General features: G+C 40.4%; 1 protein-coding gene across 3 annotated transcripts in view; it reads left to right on the top strand.

The window, feature by feature from the left end:
* HORMAD2 (HORMA domain containing 2) overlaps nucleotides 1-19,394 on the top strand; it is an 88,514-nt gene that overhangs the window by 32,563 nt on the left and 36,557 nt on the right. Inside the window, exons 6-10 of one of the 3 annotated variants that reach the window (XM_066370533.1) lie at nucleotides 2,371-2,391; nucleotides 3,996-4,022; nucleotides 12,470-12,537; nucleotides 16,845-16,996; nucleotides 17,163-17,413. In XM_066370533.1, the coding sequence (XP_066226630.1) occupies nucleotides 2,371-2,391; nucleotides 3,996-4,022; nucleotides 12,470-12,537; nucleotides 16,845-16,996; nucleotides 17,163-17,413 (519 nt within the window). The remainder of the gene's footprint in view (nucleotides 1-2,370; nucleotides 2,392-3,995; nucleotides 4,023-12,469; nucleotides 12,538-16,844; nucleotides 16,997-17,162; nucleotides 17,414-19,394) is intronic. The other 2 variants (XM_066370535.1, XM_066370536.1) reach the window with 2 other exon arrangements.

The following is a 19,394-nucleotide window of genomic DNA, read 5'->3' as shown; positions in this document are numbered from 1 at the left end:
TAAGAGTAAACTGTTTTATGTACTCATCACTGTAAACCTACTTTGTCCCACCCTGCATTATGCTTGATTTCTTTAAAATAAGCATGTATATGTAGTTTTAGATAGGTATTATATAAAAGAGACTATATTGTATATAGCCTCCTAATTTGTCTTATTCCCATTTTCAATCCCTTACCATTCTAACCTTCTGTCCATACTATATGAACAGAAACCTGAATCTGATTATGTCTTTCAGAAACCGGAGTCTGATCATATCATTCTTAGGCCTAAATATCTCCCATGGCTTTTAAACAGGTTTTTTTTTTAAATTAATTAATTAATTAATTATTTTACAGAGACAGAGAGAGAGTCAGACGGATAGACAGGGACAGACAGACAGGAATGGAGACAGATGAGAAGCATCAATCATTAGTTTTTCATTGTGCGTTGCAACTTCTTAGTTGTTCATTGATTGCTTTCTCATATGTGCCTTGACTGCGGGCCTTCAGCAGACTGAGTAACCCCTTGCTGGAGCCAGCGACCCTGGGTCCAAGCTGGTGAGCTTTTGCTCAAACCAGATGAGCCCGCTCTCAAGCTGGCGACCTCGGGGTCTCGAACCTGGGTCCTTCCACATCCCAGTCCAATGTCCTATCCACTGCGCCACCGCCTGGTCAGGTTCTCCCATGGCTTTTAAAACAAAATTTAGACTCTATCACCTGATCTACAAGGCTGTATGATCTCATCTCTATCTGCTGTTCCAAGACATCACTCTCACTATTGCTCACTATGTTCAGGCCACACAGGGAATCTAGAACATGCCAAGTGCCTTTTACCTTTCTACATGTTGTTCCTTTTTTGCCTGGAATATTCCCGTCCTTACCCAACAGTGATTACCTGGCTAACTCCAATTTATACTTCAGGTCTCAGCCTAAATATTTTCTTTCTCAGACAGGCCTTCCCTGACAGCTCTTCCCCCAACCTCAATTATCCCTCTGTTTAATGTTCTCAAACACCCTGTTCTGTTTCTTCAGAGCAATTAATACAATTGAAACCTGTGATTTTTTTTGTTTAATATTTTCGTTCCTGCTGGTCTGTATGTTCCATGACCAGAAGCCATGTCTGTTTTTTTAATAAATGAACTTTTAATTAAATAATTAATATAAAATATAGTTGTACTGTGTAGTCTTTTTTTTTGTCAGTCAGTGAGTCAGAGAGAGGGTCAGATAAGGACAGACAGACAGAAAGGGAGAGAGATGAGAAACATCAATTCTTCGTTGCTGTTCCTTAGTTGTTCATTGATTGATTTCTCATATGTGCCTTGACCGGGGGGGGGGGGGGGGGGGGGGCAACAGCAGACCGAGTGATTCCTTGCTTGAGCCAGCAACCTTGCGCTCAAGCTGGTGAGTCTTGCTCAAACCAGATGAGCCCGCGCTCAAGCTGGCGACCTCATGGTCTCGAACCTGGGTCCTCCACCTCCCAGTCCAGTGCTCTATCCTCTGCGCCAATGCCTGGTCAGGCTACTGTGTAGTCTTAAAATCAATTGTATGGGCCTGACCTGTGGTGGTGCAGTGGATAAAGCATCGACCTGGAAATGCTGAGGTCGCCAGTTCGAAACCCTGGGCTTGCCTGGTCAAGGCACATATGGGAGAAACCCTGGGCCTGCCTGGTCAAGGCACATATGGGAGTTGATGCTTCCAGCTCCTCCCCCCTGTCTCTCTCTCCTCTCTAAAAAAAAAAAAAAGAATAAAATCAATTGTATGCAGTAACCAAAATAGCCACACAGTGTCACTAAAGTTTTAGTCCTTTGGGTGAAATAAGGTGAATAATTTGTTAGAAAATTTTAATCCTGAAATTTTCTTATTTATATTCTAGTTTTAAAAAAATTATCATAGACTTTATTATATCTTAATCTCTATATATATATATATATATATTCAAGCAGGGACTGAATATATAAGCTTTTTATGGTAATATACATATAAGGAGGGCAAGAGTTTTATAGATTTATATCAGACTTAAATTTTTTACTTTAGTAAATTAGTTTCAAAAGACATTTCTTGGAAATCCTTGTGGCATATTTAATTTTTAGTAATAGTAATTATTTTTTATATCTTTTACCTCCCAAACTATGATAACTTATAGAGAATAAGGATAGTTAGTTATTTATATTTTTTGTATCCCTCTCCCCAGCAGAACCCTGGGTATGTAATAGGCATTCACTTTAATAAATGAATAATTGGTATTCCTTTTTCTGGTCTTTTGAGTAATAATTTTTCTACTCAAATCTTTAGAACCTCTCTAAAGTCATATTTAATTAGTCTTTAATGAAAATAATAATGATATAGGTGCAAGTTTATAAAATATAATAACAATAGTTTTTTTCTCTTGAAGCTACACATGGCAATACTTACAGTAAGTACACATTTAAAGAACAAGTCTCTGTCTCTACTTCATTGTCGTTTGGCAAATGAAACATTAAAATAGTACTCATCCTCTGCCCTCTTGAATTTCTTTTTCTTCTTCTTTTTACTTTTTTTAAAATGAGAGGAGGGGAGATAGTGAGACAGACTTCTGCATGCATACTGTGATCCACCTGGTAACCCCCATCTGGGGCTGATGATCTAATCAACTGAGCTATTTTTAGCACCTGAGGCTGCTACGCTTGGACCAATGGAGGCATCCTCAGTGCTTGGGGCTGATGCTTAAACCAATTGAGCCATTGGCTGCAGAGGGGAAGAGGGACAGAAGAAGGAGAGGAAGTGAGAGAGAAACAGATGGTAACTTCTCTTGTGTGCCCTGACCAGGAATCAAGCCTGGGATGTCCATACACTGGGCCAATGCTCTATCCACTGAGCCACTGGTCAGGGTCCCTCTTGATTTCTTTATCTGTCCTATGACATTTTGGAATTAAAAAAAAATAGAAAATATTAGAAGTTGTAATGAAAGATCACAACCTATATATTCCTTTGGTATATTATAATATATGGGAAGAAATATATACTATCTGCTTCATCCATTGGCTGTCAGGATTTTGGTTTTTTAGTTGACTTTACAGAATGAAGTTTTGTAAACTTTTTTGAAATTTAAATACTTCTGGATATCACATGGTGAATATAATTAAGAATAAAAAGAAAATGAAAAGATACCATTGAGAATATTAGATATAAGATTTATTTAAAAATTGTAAACCATAGAAATTATTTAGTATTTATTTGTAGCTCAGTTACATTAATCATAAATACCTGGTTATCAATTTCCTTATAGTCAGTGTTATTGAATACTCTATACAAAGTGAGCTTATTTTATCTCTAGCTTGAAATATATGAAATATATATCTTTTTTTTTTTTTTACAGAGACAGAGTCAGAGAGAGGGATAGATAGGGACAGACAGACAGGAACCAAGAGAGATAAGAAGCATTAATCATTAGTTTTTCGTGCAACACCTTAGTTGTTAATTGATTGCTTTCTCATATATGCCTTGACCATGGGGCTACAGCAGACCAAGTAACCCCTTGCTCAAGCCAGCGACCTTGGGTCCAAGCTGGTGAGCTTTGCTCAAACCAGATGATCCCGCGCTCAAACTGTCGGCGACCTTGGGGTCTCAAACTTGGGTCCTCTGCATCCCAGTCCGATGCTCTATCCACTGCACCACCGCCTGGTCAGGTGCTTGAAATATATATCTTAAGATATCTATCTATCAGGCTGTGGCCAGGTAGCTTAGTTGATTAGAGCATTGTCCTAATATGCCAAGGTTATGGGATTGATCCCCTTTCAGGGCACAGATAAAAAATTACCAATGAATGCATAAGTGGAACAACAAATCGATGTTTCTCTTTCTTTCTCTCTCTCTTCTCTCTCTCTCTCAAATCAATTTTAAAAAGGTATCCAACTATCTATCTCAGTACTCAATAAATATAGCACAAATTGAACTCTTCACATAGAACATATATTCTGTGAGGAGTAATCTAGTGTCTTTCGTAAATTAAATGCTGTTTGTTTGTTTTTTTTTAAACAGCTTTACACAAATCCCAAGGAACCTGAGGTAAGAACACACATATGGGCAGTATATATACATTGTGTTTAAATATATTTACCTATGTTGAGGCCATAGAGTATGTTACTAGACTACCATATGAGCAAAGTAACTAGTAGCTAGCTCTTTCAGTGTGTTTTATTATAAACTTCACCAGTTCTTTATTATGAGATTTAAAAAACTACTAAGGGGCATTGGGGAAAAAAGCACTAAGTAGAACTGAACCTGTCCCCTAACATGTTAATATTAAGAATCTCTACTTGTATGAAAACCACATTTTATTATTTACTTTAACTGATTCTGAATCCTTTCCATTTGTGGCCTTTTGGAAAATAACGGCATAATTCTCAATTTTGTTTTTGCCAACTAAATTCTCCCCTTTTTGACTTTTTTTATAGATTTTCAGAGCTTTTACTTCTTTGCTTCTCTAAGTTTCTTTTCCTTTGCTTATTGAGTCCTAGTCGTCCTCAAGGCCAATTTATGTCCAAACATTTCATGAAAACCTCTTTGCCTATTCTATTCACACTAATTTCTTTCTTTTCAATTTAACGTTCTCAATTGATCCATGTAGATTACTTTTTCTTCCCAACCAGATTGTGAATTCTTGAGGAAAAGAGTCTTGTCTTGTTTTCTGTCTCCCAAAGGGAATGTTACAGTCTTGGACACAAAATTACTTGTGCTGCTTTGAATGAAAGCTGTAGCAGTGGCATAGAAATGAAGGGAGAAGCCTTCTGTTCTTCTTACTCGGTTCTCTTTTTCATCCTAGCTTTCTTTCCTGTTCCCTTTCTTTTTTCCTTGCTTTCAATTTTCCTTCTCTAAGCCAATGGATTTAGCCTAATTAGTGGCATTAAGACTATATTAAGTATTTTTAGTATTTTTCTTTCTTGTCAAGATTATAAATAACTGTTTGAGCAAGGTGGAAGAAAACTGGTACACACAAGTTGGTGACAATTCCTTAATGCCAAACTATCTCTTATTATCTTTGTCTCTTGTGTCATTTCAAAATTCTCCCCCCCACACAGGTTTAAGGGGAAGTTTCCCAAACTAAAGTCTCCTGATAAATTGGTAATAAATTGGTCACTTCCTTAACGCAATAAATTATTCGGTTTTCTTAAGCATCAAAACTCCTACTCTGAAACCAGTGGTTTTGAGGTAGTGAAATGCTAAGTAAATTAAGCTTAACTACAAAAAAATTTTACAGAGTGGGAAGAAAGCTATTAAATGAGCTTTGCTACATGTGATATATATATATATATTTATAAACAATGAAGTTAGAAACAAAAACTTAATATATGATAAGCTCTGAGCTTATAATTCTCTGACCCAGAAAAAATATTTTGAATGCTTACAGATTCTTTCCTATAGCAGTGATCCCTAACCTCTCTGTGTTCATGGCACACTTTTGAGTATAAGAAAAATTTGGTCGCATGTTTGAGGGTATTAAAGGACTCAAAAGGTTACCCAACAAGTCAGTAATAATTACAGTATAACCATGTTATAATAATGTTCATAACATCTGAAAGTATCCACAGAATGACACTGCTTTATGGTTACTGTTAATATCAAGTCACTAATAGAACTATTTACCTCACTGATCTCATTCTTTTATACACTCACAAAACAACATTCTTACACAAATAGTCTTCATTTGGCATTTATCATATATTGTGCCATGTTTCTTGACTCACAGCCATAGAAGCGTATCCTCCCCTAAACAAAATTGCACAAACTATAACAATATTAATATTTACCTGAAGCAAAAATACATTTTACACATGAGTTAAAGTGTGCAGCACACCTGTGAAGAGTCTTTCATGGTACAACAATGATCCTCTGTCTTAAATAAAACGAGCAATGCACAAAGTTGTGGTGCTTCTGCACTTGAAGTTTTGAGATGAACTGACAAAAGTAAAGTAGTGAAGAGGGATAGTGAAGCTTTTCTGCTGACACACACTAGAGAATGTGTGGAGGGTGTAAATAAGAAGTGTAAGCTAAAATGTAAATATGTTAAGGAAAGATTTATACAACTCAATGCATGAGAGACCTATAAAGAATTACCACATGAATATTGTGAGGATACAGTTCTTCCTGTTTCATCATTTATTCCTTTGTGTTTATTACATCCACTACTAATAGACTGCTTCAGGAACTGAATTTTAGATGGCTCCTGTTTTTAGCCGCAATACGATTTTAGGGACTTTGTTTTAAAAATAATTTTTAAATCCTGTTGAAATCCTAATTGAGTATGAACCTTAACCTGGCTATTTCTTCATTCAACAAATATTAATTGGATTCTCCTTATGTGCCTAGCACTGTGCCAGTAATGAAAACACAAGAGTTAATGGGATAGATAAGGTACTTGCTCTCTGGAACCTGAATTCTAATGAGGGAGTATAAATAATAAACAAGTAAACAAAAATCTGCAAGTCAATTTTGGATAGTCATAATGCTATGGAGAAAATAAAATAAGGTAGTATGTTAGAAAGTGCTGAGGCAGGAAATAGAGGAGAAGAAAATAGGAGGACAGAAGGCCTTCAGCAGGGGCCACTGTTTGAGCTGAGACTGAATGGCCATAGTTAGCCTATGCATGTCTATGAGATACAATGGGGCCCGGGCCATTTGGCTCAGTGGTAGAGCATCGGCCCAGCGTGTGGATGTCCTGGGTTCGATTCGTGGTCAGGGCACACAAGAGAAGCGACCATCTGCTTCTCCACACCTCTCCATCTTGCTTCTCTCTCTCTTTTCTCCTCCCCTTCAGCAGGCATGGGTTGATTGGAGCGAGTTGGCCCCAGGCGCTGAGGATGGCTCCATGGCCTCCACCTCAGGAACTAAGAGCTGGGTTTCTGAGCAACAGAGCAACACTTCAAATGGGCAGAGCATGGTCCCCTAGTGGGCATGCTGGGTGGATCCTGGTCAGTGCACCTGCAGGAGTCTGTCTCTGCCTCCCCTCCTCTCACTGAATTAAAAAAAAAAGAGAGATGCAATGGCATGTAACTGGCAGAATAGCACTGTAGTTAACATGACAGATACTGTAGTCAAATTCCAGCCCTATCACTTGACTAGTTTCATCTAGGATAATAATACCTATCTCAGAATGTTGGCTACATAAGAATGAAGAGATATAGAGAATTTAGAGCAGTGCCCAAATATCATCATTACTATCGTCAATTGAAGACACAGCATATTCCAGAGTACATCTGTGCAAAGGTCTTAAGGCAAGAAGACTTCTTGTGTGTTTGTGGACAGAGAGGGTATCCTGAGCCTGGAACTTAGTGGAAGGGAAAGAGGCATGAGATTAGGTCAGAGAGGTAGGCAGGGGACAGATGAGTAAGGCCTATGGCCCAAGTTAAATTTTGGTTTTATTCTAAGGGTTGTGGAAAACCATTGGTAGTTTTTTCCCCCATTGATTTGAGAGAGAGAGAGAAAACGATGGGGGAGGGGCACAAGTGAGAGAGAAAGAGAACTCATTGTTTTGCTTAGTTGCTCTGTTTAATTGTGTACTCATTGGGTGCTTCTCATATGTGCCCTGACGGGGGATTAAACCTGTGACCTTGGTAAGCTGGATGACACTATCAACTGAGCCACCTAGCCAGGGCCCATTGGGAGGTTTTTCTTTTCTTTACTTTTATTTATTTATTTATTTTTGTATTTTTCTTAGGTTGGAAACGGGGAGGCAGTCAGACTCCTGCATGTGCCTGACCGGGATCCACCCGGCATGCCCACCAGGGGGTGACGCTCTGCCCGTCTGGGGCGTCGCTCTGCTGCAATCAGAGCCATTCTAGCGCCTGAGGCAGAGGCCACAGAGCCATCCTCAGCGCCCAGGCAAACTTTGCTCCAGTGGAGCCTTGGCTGCAGGAGGGGAAGAGAGAGACAGAGAGGAAGGAGAGGGGAAGGGGTGGAGAAGCAGATAGGCGCTTCCCCTGTGTGCCCTGGCCGGGAATCGAACCCGGGATTCCCGCACACCAGGCCGACGCTCTACCACTGAGCCAACTGGCCAGGGCCTGGGAGTTTTAAGCAAAGGAGTAACATTGTCTGTTTTTATTTTCAAAACTCTTTTTTGGGCATAGAAAAGAGAATGCATTATAGGAGGAGTAATTTGGAAGCCAAGCAGGTCAAATAGAGAGAGATGGTTGGTAGTGGCTTGCATAGAGCGATAGCAATGAAGAAGAGAAAAATCAGATAGACTTGAAATATGCTGGGGAGATAGATTGGAAAATATTTTTTGCCAATGGATTGAAATGTGGGGGGAGAAGGAAAGACTGTATATGTTGCCATTGCTTTGGTCTGTATAGATATATTTAGTGGGTTAATAGAAACCATTGATAAGCAGTTTAAAGGGTCATCTTTATTAGGTAACACATTAATCTAAAAACCAGGAGAACATTTTATGAGGTGTTAAGAAGAAACTAGTGCCTGCTGTAAATACTTTCCTTGGTCAATCAGACAGATTGAAGTTAACAAGGATTAGCCTCTTCTGTAAAACAACTACAAGCATAAATTTTATTTGTTGCTTCAGGGACCAAATAATAAGCTGTTAAAATTATCAACTATTAACGGATCTACTCTTGGTACAATTTTAAAAATGAAAGATATCTTAGAGCATCAAAGCTAGAGTTGGTTGAGAAACATGGGCAGGCAGGAAGAATAGGCATTGTTTTCTTGACAGGGCAATTACACCCACCATCAGTGAAGAGAGGACGCTGTGTAACAAGCCTGTCTGAACTAAAACTGTTGCTATAGGCACCTCTAGTCTCACATACCTTTCCTATTGTACAGTGATCCCTGACCATCCTTGGGGGAATTGGTTCCAGGACTCCTGTCGATACCAAAATCTGCAGATGCTCCAGTTCTTTATAAGAAATGGTGTGGTATTTACATATAACCTACGCACGTCCTCCCATATACTTTAAATCATCTGTAGATTACTTATAGTACCTAAGACAATGTAAGTGCTATGTAAATAATTGTTAAAATGTATTGTTTAGGAAATAATGACAAGAAAAAAAATCTGTACACATTCAGTACAGATGCAGCCATCATAGGCATAACTACATAGTGCACGTCAGCAACCACGTAACATATTATTTTCCAGGTTTTTTTTTTTTTTTCCTTTTTGTACCCCTCCGAAGCTGGAAACGGGGAGGCAGTCAGACAGGCTCCCACATGTGCCCAACCGGGATCCACCCGGCATGCCCACCAGGGGGCGATGCTCTGCCCATCTTGGGGCGTCGCTCTGCCATAATCAGAGCCATTCTAGTGCCTGAAGCGGAGGCCACAGAGCCATCCCCAGTGCCCTGGCAAACTTTGTCCAATGGAGCCCTGGCTGTGGGAGGGGAAGAGAGAGACAGAGAAGAAGGAGAGGGGGAGGGGTGGAGAAGCAGATGGGCGCTTCCCCTGTGTGCCCTGGCCGGGAATCGAACCCAGGACTCCTGCACGCCAGGTGGACGCTCTACCACTGAGCCAACCGGCCAGGGCCTCCAAGTATTTTTGATCCGTGGTTTGTTGAATCTGCAGATGTAGAACCTAGAGATACAGAGGGCCGACTATACTCACAAAACACCTTTCTGAACTTGGTTTGATTTCTCAAGTAGACCATCTTGCTAGAAAAATATTTTTTTCTTTTGAAATGAACTCCATTAAAAATCAGTCTTCCTTGAGTTTAAGCAGATGAGCTAATTTCCCTGGGACCTGATCACTTGTGCTTAATGGGGTACCAAATCTTAGAGAAAAGTAACAAGAAAATTGATACTTTTTTTGATCAATCTAACATCCTCATGCCCACAATGCCAAGGAACAAATAGTGAAACAGATGGATGAAGGGTATTTTTTGTGCTCTGACTTAAACTCATACCTTTGCCTGTCTTAACACTTCCAACGCTGTGGACACACTACAGGCTAAATATCTGCTTCAACTACTAAACCATCATTTTATTTTATTTCATTATTTTAGGAAGAGAGAAAAACAGGAACATCAATCTGTTCCTGTATGTGCCCTGTCTGGGGGTCGGACCAGTAACCTCTGTGCTTCTGTATAATGCTCTAACCAACGGAGCTTTCTGGCCAGGGCTCATCATTTTATTTTAAATGGAGTATATCTCTCATGAGGAAATTTACCCTTCTTTTTAAGAGAGAAAGGTTGGGAGAAGGGAGAGAGATGAGAAGCATCAACTTTTAATTGAGTCACTTTAGTTGTTCCTTGATTGCTTCTCATACATGCCTTGACCTGAGGGCTCCAGCGGAGCCAGTGACCCCTTGCTCAAGCCAGCAACCTTGAGCTTCAAGCCAGAGACCTTTTGGCTCAAGCCAGCGACCTTGGGTTTTCAAACCCGGGACCTGAGCATCCCAGATGAACGCTCTATCCACTGTGTCACCGCTGGTTAGGCTATTACTAGGTTTCTTAACAGTGGGGAGATCATATAACAATAGTACCTAGTTTTTAGTGCAGGATCAAAAAAATCAAGACCTGAAATCATAGATCCTAGTTCCTTTTCTAATTTTTCTAGTTTTCCTGTTACCATTCTAGTCTTCCCTGAATTAATTACTGCAGTAGCCTCTTAATTGTTCTTATGGTTTCACTTCTCTTTTGCACCCCCCCTTTTTTTTTCTTCTATTTTTCCAAATTGAGAAGCCGGGGCGGGGGGTCTTGAGAGGGAGGCAGACAGACAGACTCCCTCAAGCACCGGACCGGGATTCACCTGGCATGCCCCCCAGGGGGCAATGCTCGGACTCTCTGGGGTGTTGCTCCGCAGCAATCGGAGTCATTTTAGTGCCTGAGTCGGAGGCCATGGAGCCATCCTCAGTGCCCGGGCCAGCTTTGCTCCAATGGAGCCCTGGCTGCGGAAGAGGAAGAGAGAGACAGAGGGAAAGGAGAGGGGGAAGGGTGGAGAAGCAGATGGGCACTTCTTTGTGCCCTGGCCGGGAATCAAACCCAGGACAGACCTCCACACACCAAGCCGATGCTCTACCACTGAGCCAACTGGCCAGGGACTCCTTTTGCACTTTTTTTTTTTTTTCAGGGACAGAGAGGGAATCAGAGAGAGGGATAGATAGGGACAGACAGGAATGGAGAGAGATGAGAAGCATCAATCATCAGTTTTTCGTTGAGTTGTTCATTGATTGCTTTCTCATATGTGCCTTGACCGGGGGCCTTCAGCAGACCGAGTAACTCCTTGCTGGAGCCAGCGACCTTGGGTCCAAGCTGGTGAGCTTTTTGCTCAAGCCAGATGAGCCCGTGCTCAAGCTGGCGACCTCGGGGTCTCAAACCTGGGTCCTTCCTCATCCCAGTCCTACGCTGTATCCACTGCGCCACCGCCTGGTCAGGCTCCTTTTGCACTCTTAAAGTAGCCAGTGTGATCTTTAAAACTGCAAGCCACTCCCATGCCTAAAACTCTTCAATGGACTCTGGTTTACTTAAAATAAAATCTAAACCCCTTACTCTGGCTGACGAGGCCCCCAAACCTCCTCTACAACCTCATCTACTTCACTCTCCCCTTGCTTGCTTGTTGCCAGCCACTCAGCCTCCTCTGTGGTCCTGAATGAGGCTCTCTTTTTTACTTTAGAGTTTTTGTATTGGTGTTCACTCTGCCTGGGACACCCCATTCTCCCCCAGGTCTGCACATGATCACTATGGATTTTGACAGGTAATTGAACCCTATTGTCACTGAGACTCAGCTCAAACATGGCCTCTTTAGTGAGGCCTTTCTTGGCCTTCCCAAAACAAATCACCTCTCCCCTTCTGTACTCTCTGTCACAACTTCATATGGTTCATAGCACTTACTACTATCTGAAATTGGGTTATTTTATCTGTTTATCTATTGACTATCTCTCCCACAATGTTGTATAGTCCAGAGAAACAGGGACCTTTTCTGTCATATTCACCACTGTGACTTCAGTGCCTATTACATGAATGAATGGTTTCTCAATTGGTTCCACTGTCATTTACCTATGCTGGGTCACTTACTTGACTCTGTGCCTTAGTTTTTCCAACTTTAAAATGGTAATAATAGCATTTGCCATCTAACTCATTTATAGCATGGAGAGGAAAAATTGTTATCTCTGTCTGCAAATATTACTCCTGAATAATGTAATGCTGTGAAACAAATAGGTGAGTAGGAAGTATTGTAGACACATAATGAAAATGTTAGTTATCTATTATCAGATAAGATTCTGGATTTCTTTTTTAATATATTTTTTATTTTTCAATTATACTTTGCATTCAATATTATTTTGTTAGTTTCAGGTGTACAGCATACTGGTTTGACAATAATATACAAAGTGTTCCCCTGATATTTCCAGTACCCACCTGGCACTGTACATATTTATTACAATATTATTGACTATATTCCCTATGTTGTACTTGATATTCTCGTGACTGTTCTATAACTACCAATCTGTACTTCTCAAAAGGATTTCTTTGTTAAAGTAATTTATTTTTCTATTCCCTTTGATGTTTTTAGAAAGTGACAGAGATATACCAGTTCAAATTCAAATACACAAAAGAAGGAACCACTATGGATTTTGACAGGTAATTGTCTAATGAACATGATAAATACATATGATTGAGGTAAACATAAGCCTCTTGGGGCCAGGGATAGGCCTTATACTTCCTTTGTAACTTTCCCAACAATCCTATAAAAAAACCCACTGTTACAAAAGGTATTGTAATAATTGTTAAAATTTCTGATGGGAATATAGGCTTTTTTGCTTCTTTCCTCTTTTTCTCATGGGTGATGTTAGTGGAGTCTAAAGGCAGTTATATTTTAGTGATTAAAAGTTCCAATTCCTAAGGCAGAAAGATCCAGCTTGGAATCCCAGCTCTGACTATTACTGGTTATACACATTTGGACAGATTACTCAATCTCCCTAAATATTAGCATTCTCATCTGCATAATGGAGTTAATAATATCTACTTCATACAGTTGTGATTATTAAGTTATAATGCATATATAAAGATTTACCCATGCCTGGTACATAATAAACACTCAGTAAATGGAACCTAATGGTGGTAGTAGTCCTTGAAGGCAGCACAGCAGTATAAATTATATAAATGAGGCTGTCTTCATGGTATCGATTGAAGAACTCCATAAGGCTCTATCCACTAAAACAAAATTTTTCCATTGCTATGCCATGGTATTGATCCTCTCTGCCCTCAATATAGCCAGACAGAACCTGGGATAGATGAAACCCCTGAACTATTTGTTTATAGACACAATCATTCTCATCTGCTTGCCTTAGTTTGTCATGTAAATATAGTTTTCTATATGTGTCCCAGAATGGGAAAGACTAGAAAGCACTGTATTTTCCTATCGAGTCTAAAATTCCAAGTTTTAGAATACTAATATGTTAAATAGCAAAGACAAGGACATATGCTTCAGAAGGTCCTTAGTGCAGACTGAGATGCTTTATTTTTTATTTTTATTTTTTTTAATGTTTTATATTTTTAACCTTTTTTTTGTTTTTTTGTTTTTTTTTGTTTTTTTATTTATTTTATTTTATTTTATTTTACAGAGACACAGAGAGAGAGAGTCAGAGAGAGGGATAGATAGGGACAGACAGACAGGAACGGAGAGATGAGAAGCATCAATCATTAGTTTTTCTTTGCGCGTTGCAACACCTTAGTTGTTCATTGATTGCTTTCTCATACGTGCCTTGACCGCGGGCCTTCAGCAGACCGAGTAACCCCTTGCTTGAGCCAGTGACCTTGGGCTCAAGCTGGTGAACCTTGCTCAAACCAGATGAGCCCGCACCCAAGCTGGTGATCTTGGGGTCTCGAACCTGGGTCCTTCCGCATCCCAGTCCGACGCTCTATCCACTGCGCCACCGCCTGGTCAGGCCGGAGATGCTTTATTGAGGAGCAACTTTTATTTTCTTCCCAGGAACATTTGGGTTCATTCAGATAAAGCTAAATATTGCTGATGAGATGGAATAGAAGTGGAGGGGTGGATGATGGTGCAAAGCGCTGGATGACAGAGCACTCCATGTCAGGGGGATGAGTGTCCCTGAAAGGAATGACTGAAGAGATATGTGGCCTAATTCTCAATTTTCCATACTGTTAGCTTTGTTTCATCATTCACTGCAAGTTTGAGGATTTCTTTCCAAGATTCACTTCCTTAATTATTTTCTCATTTGTTTTTTTGTTTTTGTTTTTGTTTTTGTTTTTTTTGTATTTTTCTGAAGCTGGAAACGGGGATAGACAGACTCCCGCATGCGCCCGACCGGGATCCACCCGGTATGCCCACCAGGGGGCGATGCTCTGCCCCTCCGGGGCGTCGCTCTGTCACGACCAGAGCCACTCTAGCACCTGGGGCAGAGGCCAAGGAGCCATCCCCAGCGCCCGGGCCATCTTTGCTCCAATGGAGCCTTGGCTGCAGGAGGGGAAGAGAGAGACAGAGAGGAAGGAGAGGGGGAGGGGTGGAGAAGCAGATGGGCGCTTCTCCTGTGTGCCCTGGCCGGGAATCGAACCCGGGACTTCTGCACGCCAGGCTGACGCTCTACCACTGAGCCAACCGGCCAGGGCCTAATTATTTTCTCATTTGTAAAACTTACAGTCGGCACTAGGATGTAAAGAGGAAGTAAGTTCTAGGAATGAGAATTAAAATATTAATCATCATTAACTAAGATTGTATATCACTTTACAGATTGTTCAGCACTTTTCATACATAGTCTCTTATATAAACAGTTGTCCTTTAGTTTCTAAATATTCAAATGTTAGCACTACTAATGACCAGAGTAATATCTTTTGTTATGGAGGCATATATGTCAAAGAGGAGAGCAGTAAGACAAATGGCCAAATCTTTTAGTTACTAAGAAGGAAAGAAAGTAATATATTACTAATTTCCTAGATGCCAAAGGTGGACATTTATTTAAATGATCATCATATAAAATTACCTTATCGCCTGACCAGGCAGTGGCACAGTGGATAGAGCGTCGGACTGGGATGCGGAAGACCCAGGTTCGAGACCCCGAGGTTGCCAGCTTGAGCGCGAGCTCATCTGGCTTGAGCAAAAAGCTCACCAGCTTGGACCCAAGGTCACTGACTCAAGCAAGGGGTTGCTCGATCTGCTGTAGCCCCATGGTCAGGGCACATATGAGAAAGCAATCAATGAACAACTAAGGTGTCACAACGAAAAACTGATGATTGATGCTTCTCGTCTCTCTCTGTACCTGTCTGTCTGTCCCTGTCTATCCCTCTCTGACTCTATCTCTGTCCCTGAAAAAAAAACACAAAAAAACAACAACCCCTGGGCTTGCCTGGTCAAGGCACAGACGAGAAGCAACCTAAGAACAGCTATAGTGAAGCAACTGCTTCTCATCCCCCCCCCCTCTGTAAACTCAATAAATAAGATCTTCAAAATAAAATTCAGAAACAACAATAAAAAATACCTTATCACCTCTTACATGTTTAAGATAATTTCCATTTTAAAAGGTTGCAAGGACAAAAAAGAAAAGAAAGAGTACAAGGAAGTCTTGAATATGATTTTACATGAATATGATGTATACTGAAGGGTCCCTTGAGCTACTTGGTTATATCTGGTTACCTATTTCAAATTGTTTAACATGGTAGACAAAACTTAAAGTTGTTTAAAACTGAAACAGAAACAAATGCATTTACTTAATGTTTGTTTTATGAATTTACGCTGCTTTCCATAGTTCGGTTATATAGGATTATTTTTCAGTGATTATTTACTATGTGAAAGGCATTGTGTAAATATTATAATCATACTACTTCCTGGAAACTACTCAAATGTGAGACTATTGGGGAAGAAAATTCTGGAGAAAAATAAAGAGTGTTTAGAGTTAGAAGGAAATTTAATCTAACTTGTTCATTTATTCCTTAATTCAACAAATCTTTATTGTGTACTTACTGTAGCTGGGCATCAGACTTAGACTGTGAAGATAAAATGAATAGCCATTCATAGTCTAGAGGAGGACATACAAACAGTTATAAACAAGGGTGAGGTATTGGATTATCACAGAAGACTTCCTTGATGAAGTGACACATGAGGTGTAGGTATGAAAGGATGAATTTGGGAAAGTCAGGAAGAGAAGTGGGAAAAGCTCAATAAAGCAAAGTCAATTGCATATGGATGAGAAGTAGTACTTGCAAAGGAAGGTGGAAGTGAGGGCATGGCTGGTCGTGAAAGGCATTGTACGCACACCAGTCTAGAATTTGATTGAAAGGCAATGGATGTAATAGAAGAATTTTAAGCAAGAAAGTGACATGAGCAGATTTTCCTATTGGGGATATTATTTCAGCAGTGATGTGGAGAATGTTTTTCAGTGTGGACAAGAAAAAAGGAGGAAGACTATCACTGTCATAATCCACATGAGAATAAAGGGAGGATACCTCTGAGAGAAAACGAGATGACAGAAAGGCCCCACAGCTGATGATTGATTTTATACTTGAAGAGGTGTTGAAATGTTTGTAAACTTATCTCACAAAAGAGCTAACTGACCTAGAGTATCTAAGTGATTTGACCAAGGTTATTCAGTGAGTTAGCAGCAGAGCCAGTATTAGATGTCAAGTTTCCCAATTCTAAGTCCATTGTTCTCACTGTTATAGCATGTGGTTATTTGAAAATCGAATTTTAGAAAATCAGGTCATATCTAAAATACCTTAAGCCACCTTAAGGGAACTTGCTATGTAAGAAACCCTTTGTATACACATTGCAAAAAGTACAATCTCTAATTTACATTCTAAAAATAATCTCAAGAGTGTGTTAATGTTTAATTTTTTAATTTTATTAAAAACTTTTATTTTTAAAAAAATATATTGATATTTGTGATATTGTATATGATTGAAAAGTATGCTATTTTTCTGTGTGGTTATAGCACTAATACAAGCTTTGAAAATGGGGTAAACAGTGAAGATATTAAGAAAGCTAGTACTCTCCTGATCCGTAAATTGTATATGCTGATGCAGAACCTTGGACCCCTTCCTAATGATGTTACACTTACTATGAAACTCCACTACTATAATGCAGGTAGGTGGAAACCTCTAGTCAAATCTCTTTTTAAGTGTTGAAGTAATATTTTATGTAAATAGGAGGATTTTGCAAGCATCAGAAAAAGATGTCTGTTGCTACACATGAAAGATTAATCTGATTTTGTTCTGTTAAAACTCAGTTTTCTGTCCTTTTTATTTTTCAGTGACCCCACATGATTACCAGCCCCCTGGGTTTAAAGAAGGGGAGAACTCACACTTGCTGCTGTTTGAGGGGGAGCCCGTAAACCTGCGAGTGGGAATGGTCTCAACTGGCTTTCATAGCATGAAACTAAAAGTTATAACTGAGGCCACCAGAGTGTCTGATTCGGAGAATAATCTTTTTCAGGAGAACAGCACTACTGAGATTGCTCATCAGGGTCTAGACTTTGATGAAGAAGAGGAAAGCAGCAGTCACGTAAGCAATGTTTTAGTGAACCTCTATTGCTTCAGTTCAAAACAGTTGACATTTTTCATTACTATACAGGTCATATCACAGTAACAAGGTCTAGTGGAGCATGCTAGGTATAAGAACTGAAAGAGCCCTGGCCGGTTGGCTCAGCGGTAGAGCGTCGGCCTAGCGTGCGGAGGACCCGGGTTCGATTCCCGGCCAGGGCACACAGGAGAAGCGCCCATTTGCTTCTCCACCCCTCTGCCGCGCCTTCCTCTCTGTCTCTCTCTTCCCCTCCCGCAGCCAGGGCTCCATTGGAGCAAAGATGGCCTGGGCGCTGGGGATGGCTCTGTGGCCTCTGCCCCAGGCGCTAGAGTGGCTCTGGTCGCAACATGGCGACGCCCAGGATGGGCAGAGCATCGCCCCCTGGTGGGCAGAGCGTCACCCCATGGTGGGCGTGCCGGGTGGATCCCGGTCAGGCGCATGCGGGAGTCTGTCTGACTGTCTCTCCCTGTTTCCAGCTTCAGAAAAAAAAAAAAAAAATGCAAAAAAAATAAATAAAAGAACTGAAAGAAAGCTACTCCCTAACCTTAAGGAGTATTTATTCTAGAAAATTACTGTCTTTAGGAAGGAAATATACTTTGTTAGATAAAATTGTCTATGACTAGGAGGAGAAAAAGACTTTCCAATACACTTTATATATATAAAATATACCCATAAATTTAGAAAATTTTAGATTTTCTTTTTTTCATTTATAAGTAATAAATTTACTCAGAGTCTGGAGGCATTGCTAGAAATAAATGATAGAGATTTATTCGAGGGTCTTAGAATTTGCAAACTAAAACACAGCTAGGTAAAAACCTAGAAGTGTTCCAAAAAGAAGGAAAAAGTTCAAAGTTGTTATGTCAAAGAGTACATTCTTGAGAATTATCAGTCTCACATTCTTAGCCGTAGGATTGATCCAGAACAGTTATCAGTCAGATGACAGGTAGTTAGGATGTTGAATGCCAGCTGGCCCAGAAGATGGGTGTGCTAGGAGGTCTGGTCACATCTCAGTGGTCTGGATAATGGATTTCAGGAGGATGTATACAGGAGTCCTTTAAGGGGTAAGCAGGTGGCCTGGATACGTGAGTCCTTCAGGGGGTAATTAAGAGGTTACCTGGAGGTCCAGAATTATATTCAGGCATTGACGCAGGACTGGAAAGTTGATGTATATCTAGGCATTGACCCAAGACTGGAAAGTTCAAAAGAGTTTAAGTTTCCAGGGTAGTTATAACAAGAATGATGTCTTTCCTCATGTCTCAACTTTCATAATGTTAATAATTTTAGCAGCTTGGTTAAAGTGACTCCATTTCATATATTCCCTGCCTTCACTCTTTCCTCAGTTATTTTTGGGATTAAAAAAATATATTTTAGCTGTTGCCTGACCAGTGGTGGCGCAGTGGATACAATGTTGAGGTCCCCAGTTCAAAACCCCGAGATTGCTGGCTTGAGCGTGGGTGTGCCAGTTGAGCGTGGGGTCTCTCGCTTGAGGGCAGGATCATTGATAAGATTCCAAGGTCGCTGGCTTGAGCCCAAGGTCACTGGCTTGAGCAAAGGGTCACTGACTCTGCTTGAACCCCCTACCCTCATCAAGGTATGTATGAGAAGCAACCAATGGACAACTAAAGTGAAGCAACTATGAATTGATGCTTCTCTCTCTCCTCCCCCCTTCTAAAAATTAATAAAAACTATTCTAGGTGTTTGTTCATATTCACTGGAAGGATAAATAAGTCCTTGATTACTGGGGTAATTAGGTGGGTAGAGGTTGGGGGAAAAAGTATGGATAAAGTAAAATCAGAGTGAAAACAAAATGATAGCGACTCTTGATTATGTGGAAAGAGACAAGCTTTGGGTCCAGGTCTCTAGGGAAAGCCAGGGCACTGGTGTAGGAGCCACTGGAAACAAACAGACAAGGCTCTGAGCCCTTTACCTTCCTACTTCCTCCAGAAGAGGCTTGGAGTTGAGT

This window comes from Saccopteryx leptura, chromosome 2 (assembly GCF_036850995.1).
Source record: "Saccopteryx leptura isolate mSacLep1 chromosome 2, mSacLep1_pri_phased_curated, whole genome shotgun sequence".
NCBI lineage: Eukaryota > Metazoa > Chordata > Mammalia > Chiroptera > Emballonuridae > Saccopteryx > Saccopteryx leptura.
The sequence above is the reverse complement of the archived record's forward strand: the minus strand, read 5'-3'. Positions and strand labels throughout refer to the sequence as shown.